Raw genomic sequence first — 27,425 nt, 5'->3', positions numbered from 1 at the left:
GCAATGAAACGCCATGAATGCAGATGAGGAAGTGCCGTAACCACTGAGGGTCGAGGGACCTTAAGCTAGGTCTTCGGTCACTGATAGCGGATTACATATGAGAGAAACGTCAAGAAAGTGTACATAACAGAATCGTAAAGTGTCATAAAGGGGGCCGGCGGGAGTCATAAACGAACTGTGGAGGAGAAATTAGGGTCTCAGCTCACCACCAAGCTGGAGAGCTAGCCCTCTTTCCTTGCGAGGACTGGCAGCACTGGTGGGAGGGACAAGAGAATCAAAATTGAGACGCTTGCGGGCATCCTTAGCTGCGAGAGGGGTGCGAGAAGGGCCAGGTGTACGACCACCCCATGCCTGCTGTGCCGGGCTGGGGGTCACATTGACGAAATCTGCGAAGTTGAAGTTCTGATTGGGCGTCATGGACGGCAGCACGGCATGCTGACTAGGAGGTGTAGAAGGAGGGAATCCATGTACTTGAGAACCTCGGGCCACACGAGCAGGTGTGGGAGAATTGGCAAGGTACAGAAGTAGATCCGCACCGTCCTCATGCTGCGAGGGACGATCGGTGCGTGACAATCGTGAGTGCTTGGGAGGTGGAGTGCGTGGAGGCGAGGAGCCCACCATGGAGCCCATGTTTTGGAAACTATGCAGAGGCAGATCCGGGTCATTCTCTTCATCTGACGGGCCATGATATACCGGGGAGGACAGTTCCGGGATGGTGGCCTCGGACATGAATGGCATGTTGTGGCGTGCTGTGAGGTGCTTATTGAGGCCCGGAGAAGACTCTGGCAGCTGGTATGAACTCTTCCAAGAAACCCTCGCAGCCTTGGCCGGACGTCCCGAAGCAGAGTCAGAGCGAAGACGCTTGCGACTGGCAGACAACATAGGCTGCATCACTCGGGAATTGAAGGTCACTGCGTGCTTGTTGCGAGACGATCGAGGGAGTTCCTTGGAGTAGGTCGCTGCTCGGAGGGGAGGAGATGTAAACGGAGTCTCGCATCGACTGCGAGAGAAATTAGATGAGGAATCGGAGGGCTTGTCGCTATCGAGGAGACCGAACTTGCCATCCTGCTGGTTCAACCCATGCAGTCGGCCATGCTGGTACTTGAGTTTAGCGAGACCCAATCGGTCCTGCAAACTCAAAGACACCTAGAGAAGATCACACATTAGCCAGACTTCTTCTTAACGGCCACATCCCACCATCTAGACGTCGTTCTAGGAGGCATTCAGGGCGGGGCCAAAAGCAAAACTTGCAGTGCTCGCAGCCTTTGGGTAGACACAAGATTCTTTCCATTTATCAGTCTCCTTACCTGGGCAATATCAATCTTGCGAATAGTTTTTTCCGCCGAACCAGGCTGGGATAGCGTCATGGTGGATAAATAGCTGAAGAAAAAAGCCAGGAGCAGGACGAGATGTCTTTGCGCAGGAGGGTCCGTTGCTCAGGCAAGGGCGGCTGGAAAGGGAGTGGATTCGACGATCGAAAATGGAGCCCACACTTAAACGCCCGGAATTCCGGAATCTTTAGGCTGAACAAATAGGATGTGTTGGAATTACTCGCCCTCTCCAGTATTGGAAGTCCGGGGTAAAGATTGGACTATTGGAGGGGTTTTGGGCAGTTGAGCTGAAGCGAGGAACGCGTGCCGCGCAGATTTACGCGATCGTGTTCCACCCATTCCACGCTTCGCTTCTACGCACCTCTGACACTTTGTTGCGTTTCGCGCACTTCTGGACTAGATCTAGGTTCGAAGTCAAGAGAAGACCCTATTCTCTTCTACAGACGTTAGTCTCGATTGTCATGGTGATTCTTCACCCTGAAGGTGAAACCATTAATCCTTTCCCAGATTGGTGTTCAGCCTCGGGATCCACTCCGGGACTAAGGCTTTTGTCCTTTTCGGAAATGATCCTTTCACATCGGTCTTGATATGGAAATCACTAGGTCGAACTTGTAGGAATGACTTGGTCTTCTCGACGTGCTCTCATAGTGTGTCGTGGTTCATCAATAGGGAGGAATATTGGTCTTAGAGGGTTTGACTCTGGGAGACTGTAAACAATGGTTTTCCAAAAAGTCGCGTTATTGCCGAGTCCAACCTCCCTTTGAGCATTTCAACATCCACAATGTGGACGATCCTCACCTAGAAAAACTGTCCACCCGCGCGGTGCAACAAATGCCTAGATTATACTTCACCGGGACATTTATTATTGTTCACCCTTTACTACCTGTCCCTGCGACCATCCCCGCATATCTGGAACGACTCGGGCAGACGATCAATGGACATGCATGCCTAGTGATCTGAGGAAATCCATTTGCGGGGACGACCTGCACATTAAGGTGAACGGCACCATGGATGGACACGAGAGCGCCCCGATGTCACATCTAGCAACCCCAACCGTACTTGTATCTGAATTGTTCCAGATGTCTATGGAGTAGCTGATGATGTATCCTACCAGTTCAAGCAATCAACTATTCACCCTAACGACAGAAGAAAACCAATTATTCACCAAATAGGTGTTCAGCCTCCGGGCCCACACCGGAGCTTAGTTCTGCCTGGAGCGCGTGCTTTGCCCTTGCATTCCTCGTCAATCTCCTGAGAACGATGCGGCATGCCATCGAACATTCCGATCCACCTTTGCCATGCCGCACATGCAGCGCTGTCTGATGTCATAGCAGGAAATGGCAGCCGGAGTCTTTTTCCGGATGCGGATGCGATTTGGCCGGGTCCGCACTGAGGAGAGGTAGATTAAGGAAGACGAAGAGGCCTTTGAGGGTCAAAAGAAATCGTCTCAACCTGGATTGAGGGGACTCTCCCGGTGAACAGCATTTCGGGATAGGGGTTCCCGAGATTTCAAAGAACCTGTCGCCTATGCAAGCACAGATCGCGTGCAGCGGGGCTTGACCCGTCCAACTCCCGTGCAAACGCCTTGGAAGGAACCTGGTCCATTGGACACCTACGTGCTCTAGTCTAAGCTCTGATCACTTGAAGATCCGGAATTCCAGCATAGCGTGAAGTTTGTTCGTGACCCTGCCATTTGGGATAGGACGAGCAGACGTGGCTCGGCACAAGGCGTCGTGGCGGGATAGCTATAGACATGAAATCCATCAATCGTGCAGGTCACCGAGCAATGCGTGGCGGCCGTAGTAGCCTCAGGGACTTCTCCGACAGGGGATGACCACGGGCCCTAATTCTTGGTATGTGGTTAGCCCAGACACTAGATCTTGGTCTAAGAGCGTTAGGGCGATCATTCAAGATCCACTGGTGAAACATTGCGACTCCGAGTGATAGCCCTCGTTGTCGCGCAAGGAGGGGGTACGTAATGCGCAACTGGTTAAGAGTCCACCTGGGGGCGTCTGGGAAGCAGAGTAATCTTGTAACTTATCGTTCTATCTATAGCCTGTTTAAGGGGGGTTGAAAGACCGTTGGAAGCCATTCACACGCCACCCTGCTAATCTTCTTGTTTATTTTTCTCGTTTCTTGATTTTGGTAATTGGGGATATGGTACCCATAATTCAAACATCTTTCCCCTTTCCATAACTTGATCCCCTTTAACCTACTCCGACTCTTTGCCTTGCTAACCCTGAAGTGGTACTTGCGGGGCGACATCAGCGTCGTCATCCGTCCGCAAACGGTCGCGCTGTCCTGTTCCTGAACCCCCCCCCCATATTACCCAAATACGGCAGTTACCCACTTCAATTTTCATTAGGGGTTTCTTGCTCCTGGTGAGAAGGTCTCTTGTCTTCACATCTCAGCATGTCGTTTTTGAAGCAGTTGAGGCGCCGGTCAAGGGCCAGCTTCCACTCGGAACCAAAGAGCGCTTCGCATCAGGTCCACGAGGTCTCGGGAAAATCCTCCTCCACGATCGACACCACCTCCCACAGCTCCATCACTCCGCCCTCGTCGATCAAACCGACCCTCTCTTCACCCAATCTGCCTTCGCTGAACGAGGTCGATTCCAGTGGCACCAGCTCCGCCAGCGTAACTCTAGCTCCACCTCCGCAACGACCAGCCTTAGCAACCAATCCGCAACGGAATAGCATCTACGTATGTCTGGGCAAGTACCATGCGACCGTGCCAGATACTAATGCATGCAACGATCACAGGGAAGCTCCTCGTCGTCGATCAATGGCGTATACCGGTCGCCCACTCCAAGTTCCCCGTACGCGCCGAGAATAGTATCGATCGCCGACAATTCCTGGGTAGGTACAAGCTGCATTTGCGATCGGGCACGTGGCTGACTCCTTGATCAGGTTCATCAAAAAGTTCTTCTTGTTTATGGCCAGACCGGAGACCCCAGAACGCAACCGCTGGACGGAAATGTAATGGTCTACCATCACCAAGATAATTTCCCGTCGATCGGCTGGCCCGTCACGGCGTCTCACTTCAAAGCTCTTGTTCATCTCGTTCCCGGTCCCAATCGTCTCAGGTTCGACTTTGTTTCGCCCAAGCTGTCTACAGGTAGCACTCATCCGGCGATTCATTCCGCGTGGATTTGCATCAATTACCTCCCGCTAGTCAATACTCCGCCGCTACACTTGGTAATTTTGATGGGCAAGGACTCCGATGGTACTTACGACGCCGTGCCCGAAAGAGCGGAGCGAGAAGGCAATGGATTGGAGACTGCGATTCGAAAATACCGCACGGCCGCATATCTTTGGCAAGCCTTCACTGGCGAGCAGATGTTCCGCAACAACTTTGGACGACGGTGCTTCCGCTTTGAAGAGGAGTGGCAGTCTGGTAGTCTCAGCTCTCGGGACTTGGCAACCGGTCAAATGCGCAACGAGGCCAAGATTCACGTCGTTCGCAGTGAGAAAACGGTAGCGGAACTCCGGGATCTCAATATTGCCCAGCAATACAGTGATGCTCAGAAAAAAAGACGCCCTTTTCGATATCGCGAAGGAGGCTGTCCGGAAGCACTTCCACCCCCAGCCGGGCCAGCAGCAGTATGTTTCTGTCCTTTTGTTGGATTCCCACTGGGATACAAAATCGCAGACCATCACCGGTCACGCCGCTCTTGGATCGGGGGGCGGAGATATCAAGATGGCCATCTTCGGTTCCCACAGCCTCCAGAGCTACCCATCGTGTCTCGAAGAAGTGGTCGATGCCTTTTCAGACTGCACACGGACTGATACCAACTATGTCGCCAACGACTGTGGCGAAGCCGGGTCGAATTGGGAATCTGCCAATATTGGCATTGGTGCTCACTTGCACGAGGTGGGACATCTTTTTGGTTGCCCGCACCAGGAGTCAGGCATCATGCTTCGCGACTATGTGCGCCTGGGACGCTCTTTCATCACCAAAGAGCCGTTCTCGACGCGCACCAAGACCCAGGGACTCAAGGTGTGCTTACCGAACGATGAGTGCGGATGGCATCGTTTGGACACGCTGCGTTTCCGCTTCCACCCATGCTTCCGTCTTCCTAGTGATGCCACTCCGAGTTCTGATGACAGCGTGCAAGTGTGGCCGGTGGAGAATGGCAAGATTCTATTCACTGCTTCATCGGGCATTGCGTGGATGGAACTGTACACAGAGGGCGAGGAGTTCTGTCATACCTTTATTGAGTACCTGGGCACCGAGTCGAGCAGCAATGGCCTGCCGAAGCAAATCATGGTGACGGAAACCGAGCTTCGCCAAAAGATGTCCGGTATTGAAAAGGAGAAACTCTTCGGTGGTGAAAAGGAGAAGAAGAAAAAGCTTCGCCTGGTCGTTGTTTCTGGGACACTAGGCAGCTATACTGTGGAGGATGTCGGACAATTGAAGTCGAAAAATTCCCTTGTCAAGCTTCCCAAGAACCAGTCCGGCTACAAGAGCGGGAAACTCGGCCAATCCAGTCTGGATGGCAGTGAGCCCGAGCAGGTGCTTCTAGAGTGTGCTTTCATCCAATCCAAGCTCCTCACCTCCATCAAGGTCTACCACGGCTCCGCGTTGGACGGCATTGAGTTCTGCTACGAAGATATGACGACCCAGCTCTTTGGCAAACGCGGTGGCAAGGCTGGCGGCGATGAGTTTGTCCTCGACACCCGACGCGGAGAGATTCTCCTTGGATTCTACGTTCGAGCTGGGCTCTGGATCGACGGCGTGGAAATTCTCACCAGTATGGGCAGGAAATCCGGCTTCTTTGGCAATGCCTCTGGCGGATCAGGGTAAGCCTTTCTCGAACAAGTTTACTGAGGAATATAATACTAATTACTACGTTCTCCACAGACACACACTGATTCCGCCTCTGGGATACAAAATTGCCGGAGTTTCAGGCTCGAGTGGCGCTTGGGTCGATGGCTTCTCCCTCATCATCCAGCACTGAAGTCGCCCATCCATTTCAAAGTCAAAGACCATCTTTCATCTATCTTTCTCTCATCCCATCACGGGATCGACATTCCGGGGAACAGGACTGGTCGAGGTCAGCCAGCACATATACACGCAGTCCTGTCGGACCAGGGGTGTCTTTTGTCCATACGTCCAATTTTTCTGTTTGGGTGGCGTTGCCAGAGGTGTTGCGGGGCCAGTTACCCCTTGTATTATTTGCATATTCGCATATTCGGCTTGACGCGCCGTCGAGAAGCCACTCCGAGATCGCGGCGACGGTGATTCATGCACGACTACACTGACTCTTATAAGGGACATTCATATTAGGCAGATAGTTTATAAAGAGTAATATCATGGACGGGGCACCAACGAGTGCTTTATTCATTGCGATCATACGTGCATTCGCTGTCGACAGCATTGGGTAGTAGAAGATCATGCCATGCCGGTCAGTTAGGAATGGCTGTGCGACAATCGACCATTCGATTGATGCTTGATATCATATCCAAATGGGGATATGACGTTGTCAATGCAGCTAATGTTTGTCATCAATTTCTCATGCATGGGACCCATCGCAAGGGATTTGATATCATATGCTATTATTGTACGGTCGCTCTGACCCTTCGACATGGAACGCCACGGCATATTTCAATGGTTATTATGCCACAGCTGAGATCAGTCAATGACACGCATTGAGTTCTCGCCACAGCACAGCCACCGTTCCCCCTTCGAGTTACCCGATTCCTCATAAGGCTGCCCCGTGCGCGCCGTTATTCGTCGGAAGGGAAAGCAGGCCCCGAGACCCAATCTTCGAGCGGGGCCCAAGAATCGGTACACGTTGTACAAGAATTCTATGAGGAAAAAGCACCGTTCATACTGAGCGGAGGCCATCCACTTGTCAACGCCCCGTGCCAATACAGATATAGCAAAACAAACACCAGACCACCGCCGATCTATGCCGGATGACTCTCATCTGACTGGAAATCGCCACACCTTCTTCGCGTATCTCCGCGGACTTGCTCCTTTGGGCCCAGAGCTGGAAAACCTCCAACACGTTGAAAACTCTCACCAAATGGTCATTCCACTAACATTCCTGTGGCTGAACCGGAGCGAGATTGCGTCAGCTGGCATTGTGGCGAGTGACCCTGGTCTTGGATGCCTTAGACTTCTGTTGTGGCAAGGCCGTTACTTGCCCTGACTGGCCACGCTTGGTCTGCACACAGTCGACAGCGGATCCCCCGTCGCGAACAGCCACAGGGCGATCGCCCTACTATCGATGCGGAAAAAGCAGCCGCCTCCAAACGAGCTGCCTTCCACACAATAGTATACAAACTACCATCCGGAGATCCGTTCTAGCCGTAATATCCGGTGCCGGTAAACTCGAGTACTCAAGACGCGTACTGTTATGTCCACATTGGAATCTGTTCAGTATTCCGGAACTCCGGACTCGATCAACGACTTGCCTCATAGAGCGTTGGTCCGTCCGTCGCGACCGAAGCGACAACCGCAACACGCCTGAAAAACAAGGTATCCAACAATGCATCGATATGCATCGATATGCATCGATATGCCAATCACGCCCAGCCCTCGATCTATACGACGGATCGATCTCATCGCAAAAGATTGCTTTTCCCATTCTTCGTTCAACCCTGGGTATTCCATCCTCAAAAACAATGGTAGCAAGCCACCTAGAGGCGCCCAATATATTCCTATATTCTGACCGGTGGCGTTTTCCCCCCTGGATGTCCTTCCCATACGTCGCTCATGACGGGTGTGGCTTTGCGCCCGCGGTAAACTGTGTGCCAGTGTAACTTTGACAGCAAAGCACATACAGAGTCTGTTCTAACAGCGGTTCTGGCCCTGTCACTCTCACTCTCAGAGGAGTTGGAAGCAGGCGATTGATATCCTCTATACACCGGAGATGCTTATCCGTTCCAGTAACAGCTCGACGGCCTCAAGATTCAGGCCTATTCCATCACTGGCCTGTGTGAACCATGGAAAGCTTTCACCATTCTCGACCAACGGCCGTGCCCTAACACCAGTGCGGAGGGGACGAGATGGACAGGCTGGACAAGTGGGGCAAGCACTAGCCAGTGACGGTAGTCCCGGAGCTTAAATCAGAAGATGGGATGGAGGCTGACGGTAGAACGGTGAGCGGAGAACGGAGATTAGAGGGTATACTAGTCGGCACCACGATGCGCATCCCTGCCACTTCGAGGCTCTCTCCATTCCTTTTCAGATCGTCCGGCAGTACCAACCGTGCAATGAGAGTGCGCAATTTCCCTCCTCGTGGCAAGTGGCAGTTTGTAAACGGCAGTGTTTCCGAAATTGGAATGCGCGGGTGGTATTTACACCCTAGACATCATACGGATTCGATCTCTCGGATCCCTTTGAGATTCATTCGGCACTTGTTAAGCATCGCGGCGCTTTGGTATTGTACGGTATCGTACTCAACACGTGCACTGAGGGCTAAGGCTGCAGATACGGCCTCCTATTGGCGGGATGCCATCCCAGCAATAAACTGCGCCCAAATACTTCTCTCCTGGTATGGTAACGCGCATGTACCGGTTCGTGGAAGGGGGTTCGTTGTTCGGCCTGCGCATCGCGCATATTGCAACCGTGAGCACATTTTGTTACGTACGCCTGACCCCGTCGTGCATACGTGTCCCCTCAGGAGAGAAGACAAGTGAGATCTACCGCGACTGGAATAATAGACCCTTGCACAGAGACATGAGTTCAAGCACGTCGATCTAGATCCATGGAAACCTCCCTGACGATCAGACCTCGTGGGTAAGCAGGTGAACCATATTCTAGCCACAGGTGACGCATTCGAGGGACCGAGGTTGTGGCGGGCAATCGTAGATGCCGAGTGCAAACTCCATATCGGGGCCCGGGCTCGTCAACCCGCCTATCAAAGCGGTATTCCGAACATCTTTTCGTGGACCCATGGGCGGGAACGAACTGCCACCGTTCTATGAAGATGATTACTATTTGGTCACCATGGGATAATTGGGTTTTTTGGTGGCTGCCTGCGGTCCCCCTGCGGTCTCCCTTTGTCGTCTGGTCTCCTCGGAGATATATCTCCACATCTTGTGATTCGTAGTTACCTCTCTACGCCACAAAAGCGCCATATTCTCTGGCTGTTTTCAAAAGTTCTGGAGTAATGGTTCAATTGTGTCTTCCAAACTCTAGATGCTTGGTATGTGAGATGTGTGATATCAGAATTAGGCAGTAAGGCACCGAGTGACAGTTGTGGCGTGTGGGGGACCCGACACAGTGGGAGCCCGTGCTATCGATAGGCGGAATGACTCCGGCTGGTTCACAAGATGGTTGTCAAAAGTCTTGTAGACATTGATCTGATCAGATGCCTGCTCGGTTGGCCCCGGCCGGCATATGAATTAATGAGAATCTCTATCTCCTAGCATCCTTATAGGATAGTCAGAGGACCCTAGCTTACACGGAGGTACCCAATACCACAATATTACGTCCCGTAACTTACCCTCGTTTTCGTTTTCTGTTTTTTTTTTTCTTTTTCCTTTTTTTCTATTTTTTTTTTTCTGTTTTCACTTTCTTTTTTTATTCTAAGCTCCACCTTTTCCCCACCGATTATTTTGGGTCTGATTTCTCGATCCCTTTCTGGTCTCCAATCATATTCTGCTCTCTCCTTTTCCAATACCAATCATTTCCATCTAAAAAAAAGAATTAAAAATTAAAAATTAAAAATTGAAAGTTGAAATTCGAAAAGAAAAAGACGGAAAAGAAAAGAAGAGCTCCATGCAGCCCCTGCTCCTTATCGGGAGCTTTCCAGTGGCAACACCTTTACTCTCTAAATTTCCGAACTTTACACCTCCAGTCCCCCCAACCATACTCCGATCTTCCATTTCTTCTCTCCCCCCCCCCCAAACTGTGGCTCAGTCGGATGACATTTGGGCCTGAGGTCGTGTAGAACTGATCATTGGAGGGATCCATGGACCGTACCATCTTCGCTATTCTTTTCTTCTCCCCTTCCTAGCCCGTTCGTCATACACCGTGCTCCACCCCTCCATCCACCCCTCGCCTCTACAACTTTTTTTTTCTCGATAAAAAAGGGGGCCTTTTCGCAAGGTGCACATTCTGGAACCTTTTCTGTTTTTTTTTCCAATCTTGGATCCCCAAAAGATCATCCTAAGGTATCGCGTTGTCCGCGATTTCCCGCACGACATCTCCGCTTTGAGCCTCTACACCCCCCTCACACCGACAACTTGAACTTCAACTTTGACTTCGACTGGAACTGCAACTCCACCTCCCACGCTCCTCTGACTTGACCGACTGTGTGCTCAAATTGATTCGAACTGTGACGACGATTATTCCGGACTCCAAATCTATCTGTTGCTGCGGTTTTTAGCCGAACTGTTATTTTGAGAATCGTCATACACAAAGGGATCGCGAGTGCGCGCTCGTGGTCGTGTTCTTTCGGCTTGGCTCAGATGTGGAACACAAGTCTACAATCCTTTTCATTTTTTTAAAACCCCCAACCTTTTCTTTTGGCGACTATTGGTGTGATTTACCAGTAAAACCGCTCCAATGTTCCGAAACCGGTACGTTTACGATGCACCTGATGGCCCGACAAAACCGAAACTAATGTTGTATGTTTGCTTTAGAAACAACGCTCAGAAGCCCGATGAGGAGTTCATCGGCCGCTTTCGCCAAACATTTTCTGATATTGTCCCCCACGAGACAGCGAGGGTGGCTCACATGGTGCCTTCATGGTGAATGGAAGGCCGACCGACATGAAAATGGACGAGTCCGATTTAAAACATCCGAATGATCAGACCCCACGAAACTTGCAGGAACTCAATTTCACCTCCTCGTGGATTGAGCCGAATGGCATGCCCATGATGCCTCTCGCTAGCCAGTACCCGGGTTTCTACACCCCCAATTCTGGCGGCATGGGTGCCATCTTTCACAGCCAGGCGGGCGACTTGCACACACCTACCGTCGGCATGAATATGATAACGCCCCTTTCGCTTTCGAATTCCATGTCTGTCCAGCACAGCCAAGGTCAAGGTCTCGATCATTTTAATCAGCAATATCTTGAGCAGCATGTGCCTGAGATAAACCCCTACGTCCAGCCAGCATCATACGCCCCTAGCGCGTTTATGCACAGCCGAGAATCGGGATTTGATGCAATGGATGAATCTGGAGATAATTCTTCAATGAATGACTTCCCGGTCGACCAGGCTTCAACAATCTCTACTTCGACCGACTTCTCGAACGCCTCGGGTATGCCATACTCCCACGGCGAAAAATTTCGTTATAATGTTGCCCTGCGAGCGCCGACCGCGATGGTTAAGCATAAGAGAGAAATTCCAGTGACTTATCTCAACAAGGGCCAGGCATATAATCTCACAGTCATGGACACAAGTCCACCAATCGTTAGCAACGAGCCAGTAAGGTATCGAACATATGTCCGTGTATCTTTTGAAGAAGACGAGCAAAGGCTCAAGCCCGCATCTTGTTGGCAATTATGGAAGGAGGGCCGTGGCACGAACGAGGCACATCAGCGCGGAGGCAAGCTTCAGGCTGTCGAATACGTGGATCCCATTCAGGGAGGCGATGACCACAAGTCTCGCCAGATCCAGGTGGAGAGCATGTCTTTCGATGGATTCTGCGTCACTTGGTCTCCGAACCCGGTAACAGGTGCCGCTGACTGTGCCATTCCTGTACGGTTCAACTTCCTTTCTACCGATTTCAGTCACTCGAAGGGTGTCAAGGGTATTCCGGTGCGACTCTGCGCTAAGACTGAGCTCCTCACACCGGGAGAAGCCAGTGGTGTTTCGCGCGAGGCAGAAGTGGCTTACTGCCGTGTCAAGCTTTTCCGAGACCACGGTGCCGAGCGAAAGCTGTCCAATGATGTCGCCCACGTGAAAAAGACGATCGACAAGTTGAAGCAGCAAATTGCACAGGCAGAGATGGGTGGTGGTTTTGGCAAGCGCAAGCGTGGTAGCCAAGCTTCCACCATTTCGAAGGGCTCCGATCGGAGTATGAAGCTGTCGAAGCACAAGCGTACCTGGTCGATCGGTTCTCAGGACCAGCCTGAGAAGATGTCTTTGGAGGATGATCTGCAGTCGAAATTGTCTATGATGCAGGATATGTTCTCGTCAACGAGGGTTGTGAGCGTTCTCGCTCTGCGCGGTGACGAGGAAGATGATCCCGATCTATACCCGGTTCGGTTGCCCACTGAGAGTGACACCGTGACGGTGGAACCACTCAGTCATCAGAACACCGGTGCCTCCCAATCCATGGAGTCCTTGATTCTCTCGCCCACCAGCAGCAATTTCTCGGTGAACTCGCCGCGATTCAACGGAGGAAAATTGCCGGGAAAGGACGTAAAGGGCCCAACAGTTATCCGGCGAGGCTCAGATGATCCCAGGACCGGATACATTGAGGCCATTGATATCGACCCTACTTACCGACCCCCAGCGGAACGACCTCCCAAGCCGATTGCCTGCTTCTACGTGCGATTCGGCGGTTCCGAGCAGAGTTACGACTATTATCGCGCCATTTACTTGACGGAACGCACCGTCCGCGACTTAATGAAGAAGATCTCCGAGAAGCACCATATCGACCCATCAAGAATTGTCCGCGTCTTACACGTCAATCAAAATGGCATGCGGATCATGGTCGACGACGACGTCGTCCGCGAGCTCCCGGAAGGCCAGGATATGATTGCCGACATTTACGAAGCCGACACGAGCACCAACGGCATCCACAGTCCCTCGATGGAGATCAAATTAACATATTAATAATCGCGTGGATCGCCTGACTCATATCTTTCAAAATTTCACGCCCGTTTTTCGATTTCTTGGGTCTGTATCCTCCTGCCTGAGTTATTATCATGGAGATATCGGCTGCACCTGGTGTGCAGCGGATACGTGACTCGCGCTATTCAACCTTATGCAGTTCAATTTTGAATTACCGTTCTTATTTCTACTTATCCTTATTTCCTTTTTTTTCCACCCCTTTCCCATCTTCCTCCTACTTGTCACTGGGTCGGCGGACATCACTTAGGGCGTTATTGGTTACGGAGATAATATACGAGTCTCCGAGCAATGATACCCTGTCATCATATGTTTTTGATTTATTGCTTTCCTTGCTTTTGCGGCGTTTCTCCAACGACAATACATGAGTCGACGGGACCTACGGTGCAGTCGTGTTGATATACTCATATTTGTTTTCTTTTTCTTTTTTTTTTTCAACCAGTTTCTGTTTTTTCCTTCCTTTTTTGTTTGTCGACCTGTTACAAGGACGCCGCACACGATGTTTATACCCCCGATCCAATATTGTCTTGTTGAAGCCTTCACCTTGGTCTTGCTGATTGCATTTGGTCTTGAGCGTTCGGCTTCTTTTTATTTGTTTTGTCTTACCTGGAGCGCGCATGTACACGGACTTTGAATCTTTAGATGCAAATAGTCACCCGGGGACGGGGTTCTCAATCAACAATTATTTTTTTCCAAACTGATCAGATCGCGATGATGTAGTATAATTACCCTTCCAAGTTGTCATTGCTATCATAGTAATCTCCCGACCTGGCGGGTTCAAATGCTGAACATGGCAAACAAATGCGGGCAGATCGGTGCTTGGCATTAATGGGTGGCGCACGTAAAAATTCAACACTCGAGTGGACTCGCAAACAAGTCAGATGGCTTAGACACAAGTCCTTTTCCAACGCTTGAAAAAGGACGATGGTGCGAGGAGGCAAGTAGCGTCCTACCCCGATTGCGACCCACGGAAAAGCCAACCGGTGGCGGCACAGAAGTCTTCCAGCAGCGAGGTTAAAGCTCGCGGATCCCCACCCCCAGAGCCGGTCCCAGCAACCAGGTAAGAACTACAGGGCTGGCGGGCGCATTACCACGGTCGCCCGTCTCTACCGGCCCATGGAACAATGTAAAATGCTTCGAATGAGAATATTCGCAAGTATATAGTTCCCAGCGGGACATGATTGGTGGAATGCCAGCCCGTCAGTCTCCCACCGACGAATCTGGGGCTCGGCATGAGGAGGAGAATACTTCCTTCCCAGTCCGGTATTGATCGTGGTTTCAGATACGACCTAAGGGGGTTTCTTAGGGTCCGTTCGGTTCCGTTTCTTTTCTATCCTCATTTCTCATTTCTCATTCCCCTCTTTTCTTTTTTTGAGGACGCTTTTTTTTCTTTTTTTTTTTGTTGGGGCTTGCGAGTATGTCCGCGGAGTCCTCGGTGACTCTTGACACCGGGTATGTCGTTAGCGTCGCCGTTGACCCAGAATGTATCCATGGAACAAAACTTTCTGCTCAGGAATGATCTTGTCACAGAAATCGTACTAGTCTGGACCTTCCCGTGAGACTTGGGGGCCTCTCGTGAACGGAGCCCGGAGATACGCACACACTGACTCCGTGTAGATGTGACACACACCAGAGCCAAAGCAGCTACCAGGTCAAAACTACCTTCATCTCGGCAATACGTGGAAAGTGGTCCCCGACCTTCTTCACCTCCGCAATCCACGCCAAAAGCCACCATCCAAACTTCCTCACCCACATATCTCAAGATCTCAAGCTTTCGACTTTAGCCTCCATCCCCATGACGTCAGCGCAGTCCCCAACTGCACCCTCGTTTTCGTCACATTTCCACCGACCCATGTTCGAGCCCAGACTACCCGTTCCTGCCGATCTCTCCTTCCCCTTCCCTCTAGCTCCTTCTGTGGATCCCTGGGTATGTGGGCCTGATACGTGAATACGAGATCTTTTCGTATCGCGTAATCTAACCCACCCTTCATATCTCCACCCTTTTTTTTTCTCGCGCAAGAAAGGAGGGGAAACGGGAAAAAGAAAAAAAAAGGGTAGAACAGCGCCAGTCGATGAGTTAGGGAACGTAGCGCCAGCCACAAGGCGTTCCATGACATCACTTTCCAGACGGAGCCACACGTTCCCCCACTTTGCTTTTACCCGCGGGTCGTGCCGCAACGGAGTACTTTACACCAATCACCGATTCTGACCAGGTATCTTACCGTATCGTATCGCCTCGTCGGGTCTTCTTTTCAGCCGTGTGCGGACCGTATGATGTATTCCAAAATTTCCCACGGGCCCGCTTGTGGTTACTGTCCGTTGGGCAATCTCGCTTGGAAAATTGTGATAGCTGATCACGCAAGTCACGCTAGTGTTTCGGGGCTCTTTATTTTATTTTTTTCTTTTCTCTCTCTAATATAAATAATAAATAATGTAATGATTTATGGGCGGTGAATTGGTTTGTGGCGTTGGGGTCGTCGGGGTTTTGCGGCGTGTCTGGTCCTTTTTTTGGGGTTCGAATCGGTCCAACGCTTGGGCTGAGATCGCTGGGATCGCTGGGATCGCTGAGATGTGAGTTTTCGGCTTCTGGGCCGAGTCAGTGCATTTGGCCTAGATTGGCTTGGTGTTGGTACGTAGGGCTGGCAGATGTCAAGGCTGGAGCTTGAAACTGGGAAGTTGGAACTTGATCGAACTTGATCTGGAATTTTGAGTTTTCTGGAACAGTCTTCTTTACCAGATTGTCGGGTTTTTCTGTTATTGTCACCTGACCTGTCAGATATCTTGGTCTTGGGGGGTTATACTTCCTTCTTTTGGGGAGGTGACTTGATCCATTTTTGTTGTCGATGATTTGGTACTATTCATGACGGACTCTCTCCTTTGCTGACATGAAGTTTGTGTGGGGGGACGCATTTAGTCTCCGTTGTTGGTTGGGTGCCGGGGGACGTGTTGTGTTGTCTTGAAGTATATCGAAATGGTCGCATACATCTGGAGCCGGACTTGGTATATTACTCTCCATCACTCTCCAACTCTAAGCCTTTGCCTTAGGCCCCGTTATATGTTCCGGGGCCTATAGATTTCCAAGCTTGTCAAGGTTGCATGCCTCCCAAGTTCAAAGTTTCAATAGTTTATTGTCCCTCCGGAAGCCCAATTGAGAACTATGGATAGCAGCCCAGCACCATTGAGTTAGAGTTGCATGGCATTGGTTACACGGCATGTGTACTTGTGTACCTGTGTATGAATTTCAATTTCCTCCGCAGGGTTACTTTCCAGTAACCGAATGGCCTCTTCGTTCAGAGACTCTCTTTTGCTGTCTAGAGATGTGCTTCAGGTCCACTGATTGGTGTGGGCAGGCATCAAGTGTCCAGTCAACAGAGCGAAATTCAGCCATTACCTGTTCCTATCAATTCCTTCTGTAGGGCGGGGGCGGGGCTGTACGACAGATATCTGCAGGTCCCCAGGCGGTTCGTGTTAGGGACAGACCCTGGCTGTACTCCATGCTGATGGTGTACCGAGCAAGTATATGGGCAAAGGACTAAAGCAGAAGTCGCGTTTGCAAACGAAAGCGTGTCACATGGGTTGAGTGAATTAATCGCGCCTGCAGTGAATAATGCGTTGCCTTTTGTCCTCGAGTATTTCTCTTCTCCTTCCTCACTTTCTCTTCTTCCTTCTTCACCTTCCCCAGATTTCTTCCACACTCGTTTCCTACCCTTCATTACGCTCGTTTCCTCGATTCTCCATCTCCATCGAGCCCATCTGCTTCAAGCTTCGAAATACCCCAATCTTCAGTCGTTCGCTTGCTTCTTCACAATGTCGTCCGCACGCCTTTGCGTTCTCATCCTGATGACCATCCTCTCTGTGGTGGCAGCAGCTCTCCCGAACAGTGAGTTTTCTCTTGTGCTTTCCCATGAAGATGACGGCACCGATTTTCACTTCCTCTCAGACCTGGATGCCTTCGAGGAGCTCCATGTCGTCCGTGCTGATGGTGACGCGGCTCACGACCGTACATCTTCCTCCCAGGCTGGTAATATCTCATACTAAACATCTGTTACAGTCAATCATGTCCCCGGCATTGTTGCCCGTATCGTCGATACTGGCGTTGGTAAGTCTGACTGAAGCACTGCTTTGGTTATGGAGGACGCGTTTGTTGACTTGCATTCACAGTAACTATCCCTGTTTCTGGTCTTGTCATTACCAAGCCCACAGACTTCCTGATTCCTGGTCTGCCCTCAATCACTGCTACCTCTGTTAATACAATTGAGTCTACTGCCATATCCTCGGCTTCCCCCGCCGGGATGACTCAGGTAACCTTCACGCTGCCCGGCAGCACTGTGACCAAAACAGCTGCTTTGACTTCGATCACTAAGTTGGCTTCTGCAACTCCTTTGGTCTCTGTTACAAGCACTCTCACTGAGCCATGCCCCGGATCTACTGGCTTCACTTCTACTGAAAGCCCTGTGGTGCTTACTTCTACTAAGACCGAGCCTTGCCCCAAATCTACTGGGGTGACTTCTCCAAGCCGTGTGGTGCTCACTTCTACTGAAACGGAGCCTTGCCCTAACGCCACCACTACCAACCAGCCCATCGAGGTTGTCGTTACCATCTCTTGCTCCAAGGGCCTCTGCCAGTCTACCTTGCTTCCCTCGGTGACTTGTTCCGGTAACTGCCAGCCCACTGTGGTCCCAGTTGTGCCTTGCTCAGGCAAATGCCCTACTGAGCCCACTCCCGGTGTCATCAAGGTTGGAGTATCGTCTACTTTGTCCACTGGTTCCCGGCCCACTGCGACTGCAGTCATCATCCCTTGCTCTGGTAGCGGTTGCGTCGTTCCCGTGCCTTGCTCTGGTAGCGGCTGTCACGTCACGCCCCTGCGGCTGGTACATCTGGTACCCCTGGTACCCCTGTTCCCCCTCGTGCCACCAACTCAACCCACCCTGTGGCGTCCACCACCTCTGCGGTTCAGTACAATGGCACGGCTGACCACAATGGTAGCTCCCTGACCCAATCCATCATGATTGCAGTCTTCCTCGCCGTCTTTCTCCATGCTCTTTGAGAACTTCCCATGGATCCCATCTTTACGCCTACTGCGGGCGAGTCTTCTGTTTACAGATGACTAGATCAAGTTTCTATCAGTGGATGACAAGTTTGAACTGTTACATGCTTTTTTTATGAGAATGGGATGGCGGTCTGGGATATGAACTTATCGAACGTGTTCCCAACTTTGCCATGTTTGTTATGCAGACCATAATAGCAGCTTGTACTGCGCTTATCTAATTCAATTCTGCATTCATATCTTCTTCCTTTATAAAAACTCTAATATTTTGGCTTCGAACATTAATTTTCCTTGCCATCGCAGGGTCAACGCGCTTGTCATCGGTGCTCCTGCCTGCGAAGAGATTGGAAATCTCTCTGTTTAAACCATTGCGTACGCTAATTGCACCTGTCTGTAACACAGAAACCTTGCTAACAGAAGAAATAAACATTCAGATCGGGCTACGCATCCTGCAGCACCCGAGCTGTTTACATTCCCTCATGGTCTCTTTTTTCTCTCTCTCCCAGGCTTGACACTCTCAGCGCAGCTACTTTGATCCTAGCTATGTTAGCAAAATCCAGCCAGATTCTCCAATCTCGGCCATTCTCTTCGCAACATCTGTCTATTTTAGACTGTTCTCCTTGGTCAATCCTGACGCGTTACACCGAAGCTGGACACTGATAATGCCGATGACGATGACAACGACACATCTGTTCCAGACTTGTCCAGAACGTGGCTCTCGAGCCATATCACGAATGCTTTTGAGCATATAATGACCTCGATTGGTTCGCCTCCCTTGATCTCAGGATTGATCTGCTCCCGAAACTCGGGGATCCCAAATCCGAGACTCGCGCTGGTTATAGCCACCATCGCTCTGCCTTGTCCTTCCCACGACATTCTTCACCATGAGCGATCTCTTCCCCAATTTAAACAATACCTCGGGTAACATGTCGTTCAGCACGGATTCATAAACCGGATTTAAGATGTGAAGACGTCTAGAAGAAGAATCTCTCGCCATCACCGAGCGCGGGAGGATCAGGGTCGATAAGCATGTTCTTTGATCCTCGTTTTGGAAGCCTTGCGATCATACATTGCCACATACGAGACAGTCCTCGCTGGCTGTATCCCGTGAGTCGGCAATCACATCAAACCATTTGTTATGTGGCGTTGAGGCGATTCGAAGGTTCCAATTACCATCTACGAAAGGCCAGTAGGCGAGAAGACTTCCCTCTGGATCGACTTATTTCATTGTACGCATAGGATTGCGCTTGTACCTGATGATTGCTCCGATGTTGAGGTATTGACCCCCGAAAATTGAATGTCATGGCCATCTCGGGTGTCGTATTCGTTCCGCGTTCCCGTGAACTGGAGCTGTTTATGAATATGCTCTTCTTTTTGGAAGATTTGCGATTTGCAGAAAGGGGTGGAAACTAGCCTGGCTTGATTGGCGGGCTCAGTGCCAATCAAAATTCGTGATGAGCCAGTCAATCGAATTGGGTTCATCTGGGAAATATAACTGGTGATGTCGATGCACCAATGACATTCAATTTCGCCCAAGGAAGAGTCCGATTGCTCTTGTCGTGGAAGAGGGACGGCGAACCAGTTTCCGTGAGGATTATTGACCCTTCATTGGGTGTTTCAAATAACCAGATGGGGCCTCAAAGTTCTTGAAGGTCTAGAACTGAAAGAGATACTTTGAGTCTCTCCTGTTCTTGTTCCGGCTTATGCTTTCCCTGGACCCAAGCTGGACCATCGACGAAGTTCTTCAGGCAGGCCAATTGTCGAAAGGCCCAAATAGTAGCCATCGACAATGGGAATTCTTTCTACAGAAGTTCCCCATAGCTCAAGGTCAAATCAACACACGTGAGAGCCAGAGAAGGATACAAGGCCAAGTGCTATCACTTTACCTAATATTCCGGAGGAAATTACCGCCTCCTCGTAGGACTCGGACGATCTATCAGGTAATCCAAGTTTCTCAAGCATGTCTTTGAGGGTGCTGTACGTGAAGCGAATGTGCAAGTCCAGTTCGAGTCGTGCTCACGCGACGAGATATGAATGGCGTTGGCAATGCCGGGACGTGTCTGTTCTTCAACCAATATGGATAGCGAATCTCCACAGAATCCTTCACACTGCAAATTTTCAAGAGCGCACAAGCTTTCGCTGAGAGAAATATCAGGTCTCCTTAGGTAGGAATTCCAGCTTATGTCGGAAGGGCCTCGATCGATGCCGCAGATCCTTGCAGTAACCATCTCCAGGTCGTCGAGTTTTTCATAGTAAGCAGTCGCATTCAATATGTGATCCAGGTTCCCAGATTGATCGTCATTCTCCGGCTGTGTTATGGCTGTCTGTCCAGATCTCGAGGTCAAAAGTTCCGAATCTGGCGTGTGTGAAGAGGAGCTGTGAACCGTGGTAGATTCGTCTTGGCTTTTAGCATTGTGCAGATCATCGAATAGGAACATCCGTAAATCCGGCGTGAGTTTATATGAAAGTGTGCTTTTTCAAGGGGATGCCAACCGAAGTAAATCGTCCCAGGTCATCATATTCCAAGGGCGTTACCTCAAAATCCGGGTAAAATGCCCCCAGTCTTACCGCAGAGTATTGCTTCACTGCTTTGCACGGTATGGTCGAAATGCGGGGAAGCCTCATATGGATCAAAATCAGGCTCGGTTGCGTAGGTTGGCTCTTCAGATGTGTGGTATAATGATGGAACAGGCTCGCTCGTAGCGGGTTCTTCTGGGCTAATCATCAAGGCCCTTGCATGTCTTCGAAGCGTAGAGAAAGATAAAAGATTTTCCTCTTCCACATCCTCATTGAGGAAGCCATGGGGATCCATGTTGGTGAAGGGTTTAGAATGGAAAGACGACAGTAGCCAGTTCGAGTCAACATGTTATCTACTAAATTGGGTCCAAATAGTGCCATTCTCTTTCGACCTGTTGCATAGCCCTCGTCCGGGTCAGAGCAGGGGCTGTACCCGCGTGGCGCGATAAGATTGGTGATGGCTGTGACCCAACTGCCAGAAAACAGGCCAGCTCACCGATGAGATAAAGAGGTCGGCTCACCGATGTCTCCGCTTTTATCACATTAACTGTGGGTCGGCTCACTGATGCCTGTAATAATAAATTTCACTCTGTAAAAAACTCACTACTTTACCTCGCAATAACTACTTCGGAATTAGTTTGAGATAAGTGACACTAATCCTTTCGAGTAGATCGAAACCAATATATAAATTATTGACGAACTTATTAATCTTAATTCTCCCCCTCTAGATATAGAAATAAATCTCTATAAAGAGCTAGTATCTTAAATTAATAATACTATTTAATATAAGCGAAATATAGCTCTCCTAATCTAAGATACTAGGATTAATACTAAAATTTATTAATTACTAGTTATAGTAATTAACTAGTTCTAGCTACTACCGATTCTAATATCTCTTACTATCGGTAAGTCGATAAAGACAAAGGTCGGCACACTAATCAAAAGTATCACATAACATAGATGACTCATCGGTGAGCCGACCTCTCACCTCACCGGTGAGCCGACCTATAGTCACCTGCGGCTGCTTATCGTGAAACCGTTTACCCCTGATCTCTAGCAGAAGACCCTGTTGATTCGATGGACTGCCGGTGGAGATGTAACAGCGCGGCATCCAGATCATCGCGCAGACCGACAAAAATTTTTCCTATTACTGGCTAACATGAGCCTCACGGATTGCACCGGACCAAAAATATCCCATTTGCGTCTTGGGGTTCGATCTATTGTTTCGAGTCTTGTGGAAATTGCCTGTCCATATAATACCCCACACATTGCATTTGTATACAGGCTGCAGATCCATGTAAAAAGCATCGCAACAACTTCTTCAGCTTGCACAATTTTATTGTCCTTATAAGTAGTATAGATTGTCATCAATATTCGGGACTCCCTTAAACAAACATTCCTGCTACAGCAATAAGCCCAACAGCTCCCAGACCGACCGTCTTCCTCGACGCACTATCAGCCGTAACAGTCGGTGTTGAGCCACTACGAGTCTGACTCTCGGTTGAAGAAGCGCCCGCTGAAGCCGTAGACTGCGAATCAGTCAAAGACGCCGAAGTAGCTGTCACCATCGCCGTCGTCGGTGTCGAAGTAGAGGCTCCATTCACGGTAACGTTAACAGTAGCAGAAGAAGCGGCCGTACTCGGTGAGATGCCACACGCAGCCACTTGGTCAAAGGTGAAAAGCATGTGTCTCGATTCACAATTCGAAGTCTGGATCCCCCAGGAATCTACTGATAGTCATTAGCTACGTATTCTACCTTCCTAGTTACCGACAAGAAACACTGACTGGACGGGACGATCGAGGCACAGTTTGTGGCCATGTAGCAGGAGTTCGTCTCGCCCGATCTCTGCTGGTCGCACATGCATGCAGCGTCGGTAGTGCAAGCTCCACCGGAGAGGCTGCTGAAAAAGCATCCATTCTTGATCGAATCTTCATATTAGTGTCCGGTTGAGGAAGCCTGTGCCCACTTCCGATAGACGTGGAAAGCTACTCACATCGCAGTCCGCATTGATGTTCTCCATATTGCTGAAGTCGGCCATTACAGTAGTGCTCCAAAGGCCGAGGAGTAACCAAGCAAAAAACCCCGCGCCATGATGGACTTTGGAAAACGAATGACAACGCGTGCTGAGCCGACCTTCAAGTTTTTTTTTTCCCAGATATGGGGCACAACGACTTTCTCATACAGGGGAAAAAAGAAAGATGACACAAGCTTTAAGGGCACGGGGCTGCGGGGTTGACACTTTTCTACATTACGGCACTCGCCCAGTAGAGTCGGGCAAAAGTGGCATGAAAAGCGCCTCTAGTGCCGATACAGCCGTCTACTCAAATCCTGGCAAATATGCGGGCGGAAAAGGTCTGACTATGAGATTCTGGGGTAACAATTTCTTATAAGCGCCAACAATTGATGGGGTCTTATCGCTTCGCAGAGTCGAGTCATCTCGTTAGCTTGGGATTCTAGTTCGACTCGCTAGACTTGGGGGGGGGGGCGTATTTTTCGAGGCTCTAAGGACTCAAACTTTGGGATCTCATTGGTCTCCCGCTAATGCAACGCAACCGGGTTGTTCTAGTTCGGCTGAGAGGTCACTGCGTGGATTCAAGCATAGCAAGCCCCTATCTACTCAGATGAATTGCTAGGTAGCATCATCGTGTGCTGTCCCAGGATTGACAGTTCATCCGTGATTCATAAAAAAAAAACAAAATGATATTTGCATTGCTAGTCAATTATGAGCTATGCAGGGTATTTGCACGCGTATTGTAAATGAATCGCTTAACCACAAGTCCGTGAAAGATGGCTGGGTATCTTTAAGGAAACAATAGGTATACATGAATTATGCACAAGGTGGGCAAATGGGGTATTAGAGACGGCAGGAAGGCAAGATCCTGATTGACATGGATTGACATAGGGCTCATACATCGACTTCGCTGCCAAGTGCCTCGATCGTCCTTGTCAATGCACAGATCCGACATCCGTCTCCAATCTTATCGCGTAGGAGTCGTGCTGTCGTCACCTTGGGTCCAACAGTGCGAGAGGCAGTGGACGAAGTGGGCTCGTCTGATGGAGTGGAGGGCCGAGGTGTCCGATCGGCCGATCCGACAGGGCTGAGAGGACTGGGATTGTTGCGAGGATTCTGAATGCAAGTGAGAAAGGTGGAAGATGTGACCGCATGCGAAGCCGATGAGAATCTCCTTCTCTGTAGATAAAAAGTGATGAGCGGTCGTGACCATAAGTGGAGAGATTTTCACACGTAGCAACTTACCGTTTGCCTGGAATGGGGCGTTGCAGCCACTGCACTTTCCACGCCCGAGACCAGCACGCTTTACAGAGACACCAGATTCTGAGACTGCGTCTTGCTGTGTCTTCGCTGTCGGTGTCAAGTCACCATTCCGCACTTCTTCGGATTTGTCGTCATGAATGTCGAACTTGATACCGCGGCGTTGTCCTCTGCGCAATGTATCCATTCCAAGGGCAACCTCGCCTTGCATGACCCGTGCTGCTCCTTGGCTAATACTAGCTTGCAAGTCATGTTCACGGATCAACCGTGAAAGGCCGTCACGAAGCCCTTCAATCTCCAGCCCACTCGGGATACGACGCACAAGTTTGATAGGATCAATGGACGTGCCCGCTTCGACGAGAAGCCCATGGATAAACTTGGGCTTGTCCATCGAGTAGTCCAAGAGGTCTTCCCAGAGATCCGGATCCTCTTGCGACTTGGCGAATGAGATTGCTTGAGATACATCCTTCAGGTCGGACAAAATCAAGTTCAACGCTCGCTTGGTCTGACCCATCTTTGAGAGCAGGTAGATCAACTCCTGGGTGAAACGCCGTTGCTCACAAATATGGATGGCAGCCTCGAAGGTATACGAGATGCTCGTTTGGAGAAACTCCATGAGCAGAGGTCGATCGTAATCTGCAAATACTTCCACGGCCGTGTCCGCAAAGCCATCAATCAAAGCCTTTCCTTCGTCTGCAGCTAGCTTACTCGCTGCATCCCGGGCATGAGCACCACGGCCTCTTCGGGGCTTCGAAGATTCATGTGAGAGAGACTCGCCTCGCCACAACGCACGAAGATAGAGGTAAAGGAACAGGATACGATCCGCAGCCTTGAGCTGTGACACCACGGTGTCAGGAGGGACAATCCCCGTGTAGGCCTCACTCGCGAGGAGCTGGATTGGCTCTGCGGCCAGTTCTCCAAGCTCAGATTTCGGCGCTGATTTCATCTGGGCTTTGGATATGCGAATCATAACGAACGCTGGGATATTATCGGAAATTGCATCAACCAAGCGATGCTCTTTGATCAGAGACATGGCGGCATCGGCATCCTGAAGTCGGACATAACAATGCAATGCCTCTCGATAATGACCACCCACGAGGAACAGCTTGGCCAGACAATCCGTAAGGATTCGCCATTCTTCAGACTCGGCTTCAATGGATGGTGAGTTCAACTGCTCCTCAATTGCCGCGGTCACATTGTCAGGGTTAAATAAATCGGAAGGCCATGTCTCAACTAACTCCCTGAACCGACCGAGGTCTCGAGACACGTAGTGAATGAGGATGAATTCGTAGATCTCGGCAGGCAGTCCCGGGTGTAGATCAATGGGAATGTAAGGAGTAATCTCATCGAGCTTGTCCTTCTTGACAAACACCCACGCCCAATGCTCCCATCGAGCAGGTTTATGAAGAACCTTTCCGCTGACCTCGGCAGCTTCTGCCCATTTCTCATCGCCAACCAACTGCTCGAGCCAAAGTTCACCAAGGCGAGCTTTTTCTTCTTCAGCAGCTGGAGCCATTCCTCGACCGGCCGTAGTAATCGATGATCGATCATCAGCGAAGAAATCGGTGAGACTACTTTTCGACTTCAGCGACCCTCCAATAACCTCATTCAACTCGGAGGCTGGGCCTGCAGCTTCGGGATGTTCGTCAACGAGGTTCCATGCTTCTTCATACTGACCGCGAGAACTCAACCAGGACAATCGGTCAGAGAGATCTCGTTTGACGGCAACGGCACAGTCGTATGGACTGTGAACAAAGATCTTTGCACCTGGGGCTCCAGCGACATCCTGAACTTCCTTTGGAAGAGTGTCCTCCGGCGAGAGATGTCTTGCGGAGAAAGATGACGGAGCCCTGCAAGATATCCTATCGCTACTACTAGTCGAGCTGCGAATACTGGCACCAGAACTGAAAAGACGCGCCGGGTACATCGTCGCATCCAACAGGCCATGCCCAATGGTCCCTAATGCACCGCGTTGGACCACTTGGCCCTCCGGAGTTCTCCATGGAGGTAGCACGCTCAAGTGGTAATCAGATGAAGTCAAGCCTGCAAATCGGCTAACAGATAGCGTGTCAGCGCTGAGCTCTTCCTTAGTCGCGATATCAATGATCCGAAGTTCAGGCTCCAAGCCCCGCTGTCGATGGTGAGCCCCGGAGCTTCTTCCATCATCTTCTGCGGAATCTTTGTCTGCTTCAATATATGCAAGAACAACGAGGAGACGTTGTGTGTACAACGAAATGCCAGAGATTACACAATCAGTTCGTAATCTGGGTATTCAAATCAGCCATGGCTCCGGTGATTCGCGAATCTCTCAACTTACATTGTTGTCACTTCTGCAGATCCGTATCTCTCACCCTTTGAAGATTTGCACGCCCGATCTGGGTAAACATCAATTACCCAGACAGTGCCACCCCAACCAACCACGAGTTTTTCGGTTTTCTCTTCAGTGCCACTAGAAGATGTCTTGTGGGGTGTAGGCTCATTACCAGGGTCCAGATTATCTGCATCATCTAGGGCAGATTGATCAACCCATTCTGCCCGAGCTTTCCAAACACTGGCCATTTCTTCCCAGCCTGGCCCATTGGGACGGTCAATGTGACTGATACGTTTCCAGGCATACTCCATCTCCGACGACTCCAGGTGCAAGTTGGACCGCATGATCTTGATACCTTCCTCGTTCACCCAGCAGACATACTTTCCAGATAAGGACCATCGAATGGTGCTGATTGTACCTTCTCCGCTATGCAAAATGGTATCCTTGCCACTACTGGCACCTAAGCCCATTGATCCTAGCCAACTGGATGCTGCTGCTGTTGCTCCTCCCCATCGTGGTGGCATTCGAGCTTACACCAATACGACCACCGGTAGTCAAGACCAATTCGCCAGCTCGACCGCCAGATAGGAACGTCCGATCATTTTTGTAGTCGGGAGATAGCGTGACTGCCTGAACCGGTCGACCGAAGTTTCGCTTCATAATATCCTTGGGATCCACTAATGAGGAAACGCAGACGTTGCCGTCGATGGAGGCTGATGCGATATAAATTGAGTTCGACGGGATAGCCGGTATATTTGCATTTGGGTGTGATCTGCGTTGGCCACGGATGCTGCCCGCACTTGTTGACGCCCGCGATGGAGGACCATGTTCCTCGCTTTGTCTGGCTAAAGCATCGGACTTGAAGCTCGGTAGAGGCGGGGGAAACGGCGAGATCGATATAGACGTCACGCTGGCTGAGTGTGCTTGGTACACACGGAGGGACTGCAAAAGCGGCAAGGATAGCACATGCTTGGCGAGGTTAGTATCTCCCCGATATAAATGCGTATAGCTGCAATCTACTTACAATGACGCCATTGTGTGTTCCAATAATCTGTGAATAGTGTTAGCTCCGCCGTAATCAGGTCAATCTCCGAATATACCCACCATCTTGTCTCCCGCAACAAGGAACGTGCTGGTTGCGTCTCCATTTCGATATACTGATCCCAAATGTTTGGTGAGATAGGCGTA

The 27,425-nt window shown here is 50.4% G+C and overlaps 8 protein-coding genes across 8 annotated transcripts; 3 read left to right on the top strand and 5 right to left on the bottom strand.

Annotated features, from left to right (window-relative positions):
- Window positions 1–189: 189 nt before the first annotated feature.
- On the bottom strand, window positions 190–1,367 carry N7477_000086 (uncharacterized protein; the record flags this gene model as incomplete). Its single annotated transcript, XM_056961749.1, has 2 exons — window positions 190–1,146; window positions 1,308–1,367. 2 exons carry the CDS (start codon window positions 1,365–1,367, stop codon window positions 190–192), a joined length of 1,017 nt encoding a protein of 338 aa, XP_056826752.1.
- Window positions 1,368–3,743: 2,376 nt separating this feature from the next.
- On the top strand, window positions 3,744–6,291 carry N7477_000085 (zinc metalloproteinase family protein; the record flags this gene model as incomplete). Its single annotated transcript, XM_056961748.1, has 5 exons — window positions 3,744–4,034; window positions 4,094–4,189; window positions 4,241–4,796; window positions 4,849–6,133; window positions 6,195–6,291. The coding sequence occupies 5 exons, from the start codon at window positions 3,744–3,746 to the stop codon at window positions 6,289–6,291; spliced, it is 2,325 nt and encodes a 774-aa protein (XP_056826751.1).
- A 4,562-nt stretch (window positions 6,292–10,853) lies between these two features.
- Window positions 10,854–13,075, top strand: N7477_000084 (grainyhead-like protein; the record flags this gene model as incomplete). Its single annotated transcript, XM_056961747.1, has 2 exons — window positions 10,854–10,915; window positions 11,011–13,075. 2 exons carry the CDS (start codon window positions 10,854–10,856, stop codon window positions 13,073–13,075), a joined length of 2,127 nt encoding a protein of 708 aa, XP_056826750.1.
- Window positions 13,076–16,897: 3,822 nt separating this feature from the next.
- On the top strand, window positions 16,898–18,137 carry N7477_000083 (uncharacterized protein; the record flags this gene model as incomplete). Its single annotated transcript, XM_056961746.1, is given in 3 exon segments — window positions 16,898–17,111; window positions 17,252–17,916; window positions 17,934–18,137. The coding sequence occupies 3 exon segments, from the start codon at window positions 16,898–16,900 to the stop codon at window positions 18,135–18,137; spliced, it is 1,083 nt and encodes a 360-aa protein (XP_056826749.1).
- Window positions 18,138–19,361: 1,224 nt separating this feature from the next.
- Window positions 19,362–19,921, bottom strand: N7477_000082 (uncharacterized protein; the record flags this gene model as incomplete). Its single annotated transcript, XM_056961745.1, is given in 3 exon segments — window positions 19,362–19,690; window positions 19,740–19,791; window positions 19,811–19,921. 3 exon segments carry the CDS (start codon window positions 19,919–19,921, stop codon window positions 19,362–19,364), a joined length of 492 nt encoding a protein of 163 aa, XP_056826748.1.
- A 752-nt stretch (window positions 19,922–20,673) lies between these two features.
- Window positions 20,674–20,949, bottom strand: N7477_000081 (uncharacterized protein; the record flags this gene model as incomplete). The annotated part of the gene is made up of 1 exon (XM_056961744.1): window positions 20,674–20,949. The coding sequence occupies one exon, from the start codon at window positions 20,947–20,949 to the stop codon at window positions 20,674–20,676; it is 276 nt and encodes a 91-aa protein (XP_056826747.1).
- A 1,090-nt stretch (window positions 20,950–22,039) lies between these two features.
- On the bottom strand, window positions 22,040–22,339 carry N7477_000080 (uncharacterized protein; the record flags this gene model as incomplete). The annotated part of the gene is made up of 1 exon (XM_056961743.1): window positions 22,040–22,339. One exon carries the CDS (start codon window positions 22,337–22,339, stop codon window positions 22,040–22,042), a length of 300 nt encoding a protein of 99 aa, XP_056826746.1.
- A 1,294-nt stretch (window positions 22,340–23,633) lies between these two features.
- N7477_000079 (CLH domain-containing protein) lies at window positions 23,634–27,344 on the bottom strand (the record flags this gene model as incomplete). Its single annotated transcript, XM_056961742.1, has 6 exons — window positions 23,634–23,845; window positions 23,912–26,190; window positions 26,244–26,663; window positions 26,722–27,206; window positions 27,262–27,288; window positions 27,342–27,344. 6 exons carry the CDS (start codon window positions 27,342–27,344, stop codon window positions 23,634–23,636), a joined length of 3,426 nt encoding a protein of 1,141 aa, XP_056826745.1.
- Window positions 27,345–27,425: the final 81 nt, after the last annotated feature.

Source organism: Penicillium maclennaniae (assembly GCF_028827695.1).
Source record: "Penicillium maclennaniae strain IBT 15551 chromosome Unknown utg000001l:1.0-3280838.0:1.0-3283122.0, whole genome shotgun sequence".
NCBI lineage: Eukaryota > Fungi > Ascomycota > Eurotiomycetes > Eurotiales > Aspergillaceae > Penicillium > Penicillium maclennaniae.
This window is presented reverse-complemented; position numbering and strand designations above follow the sequence as displayed.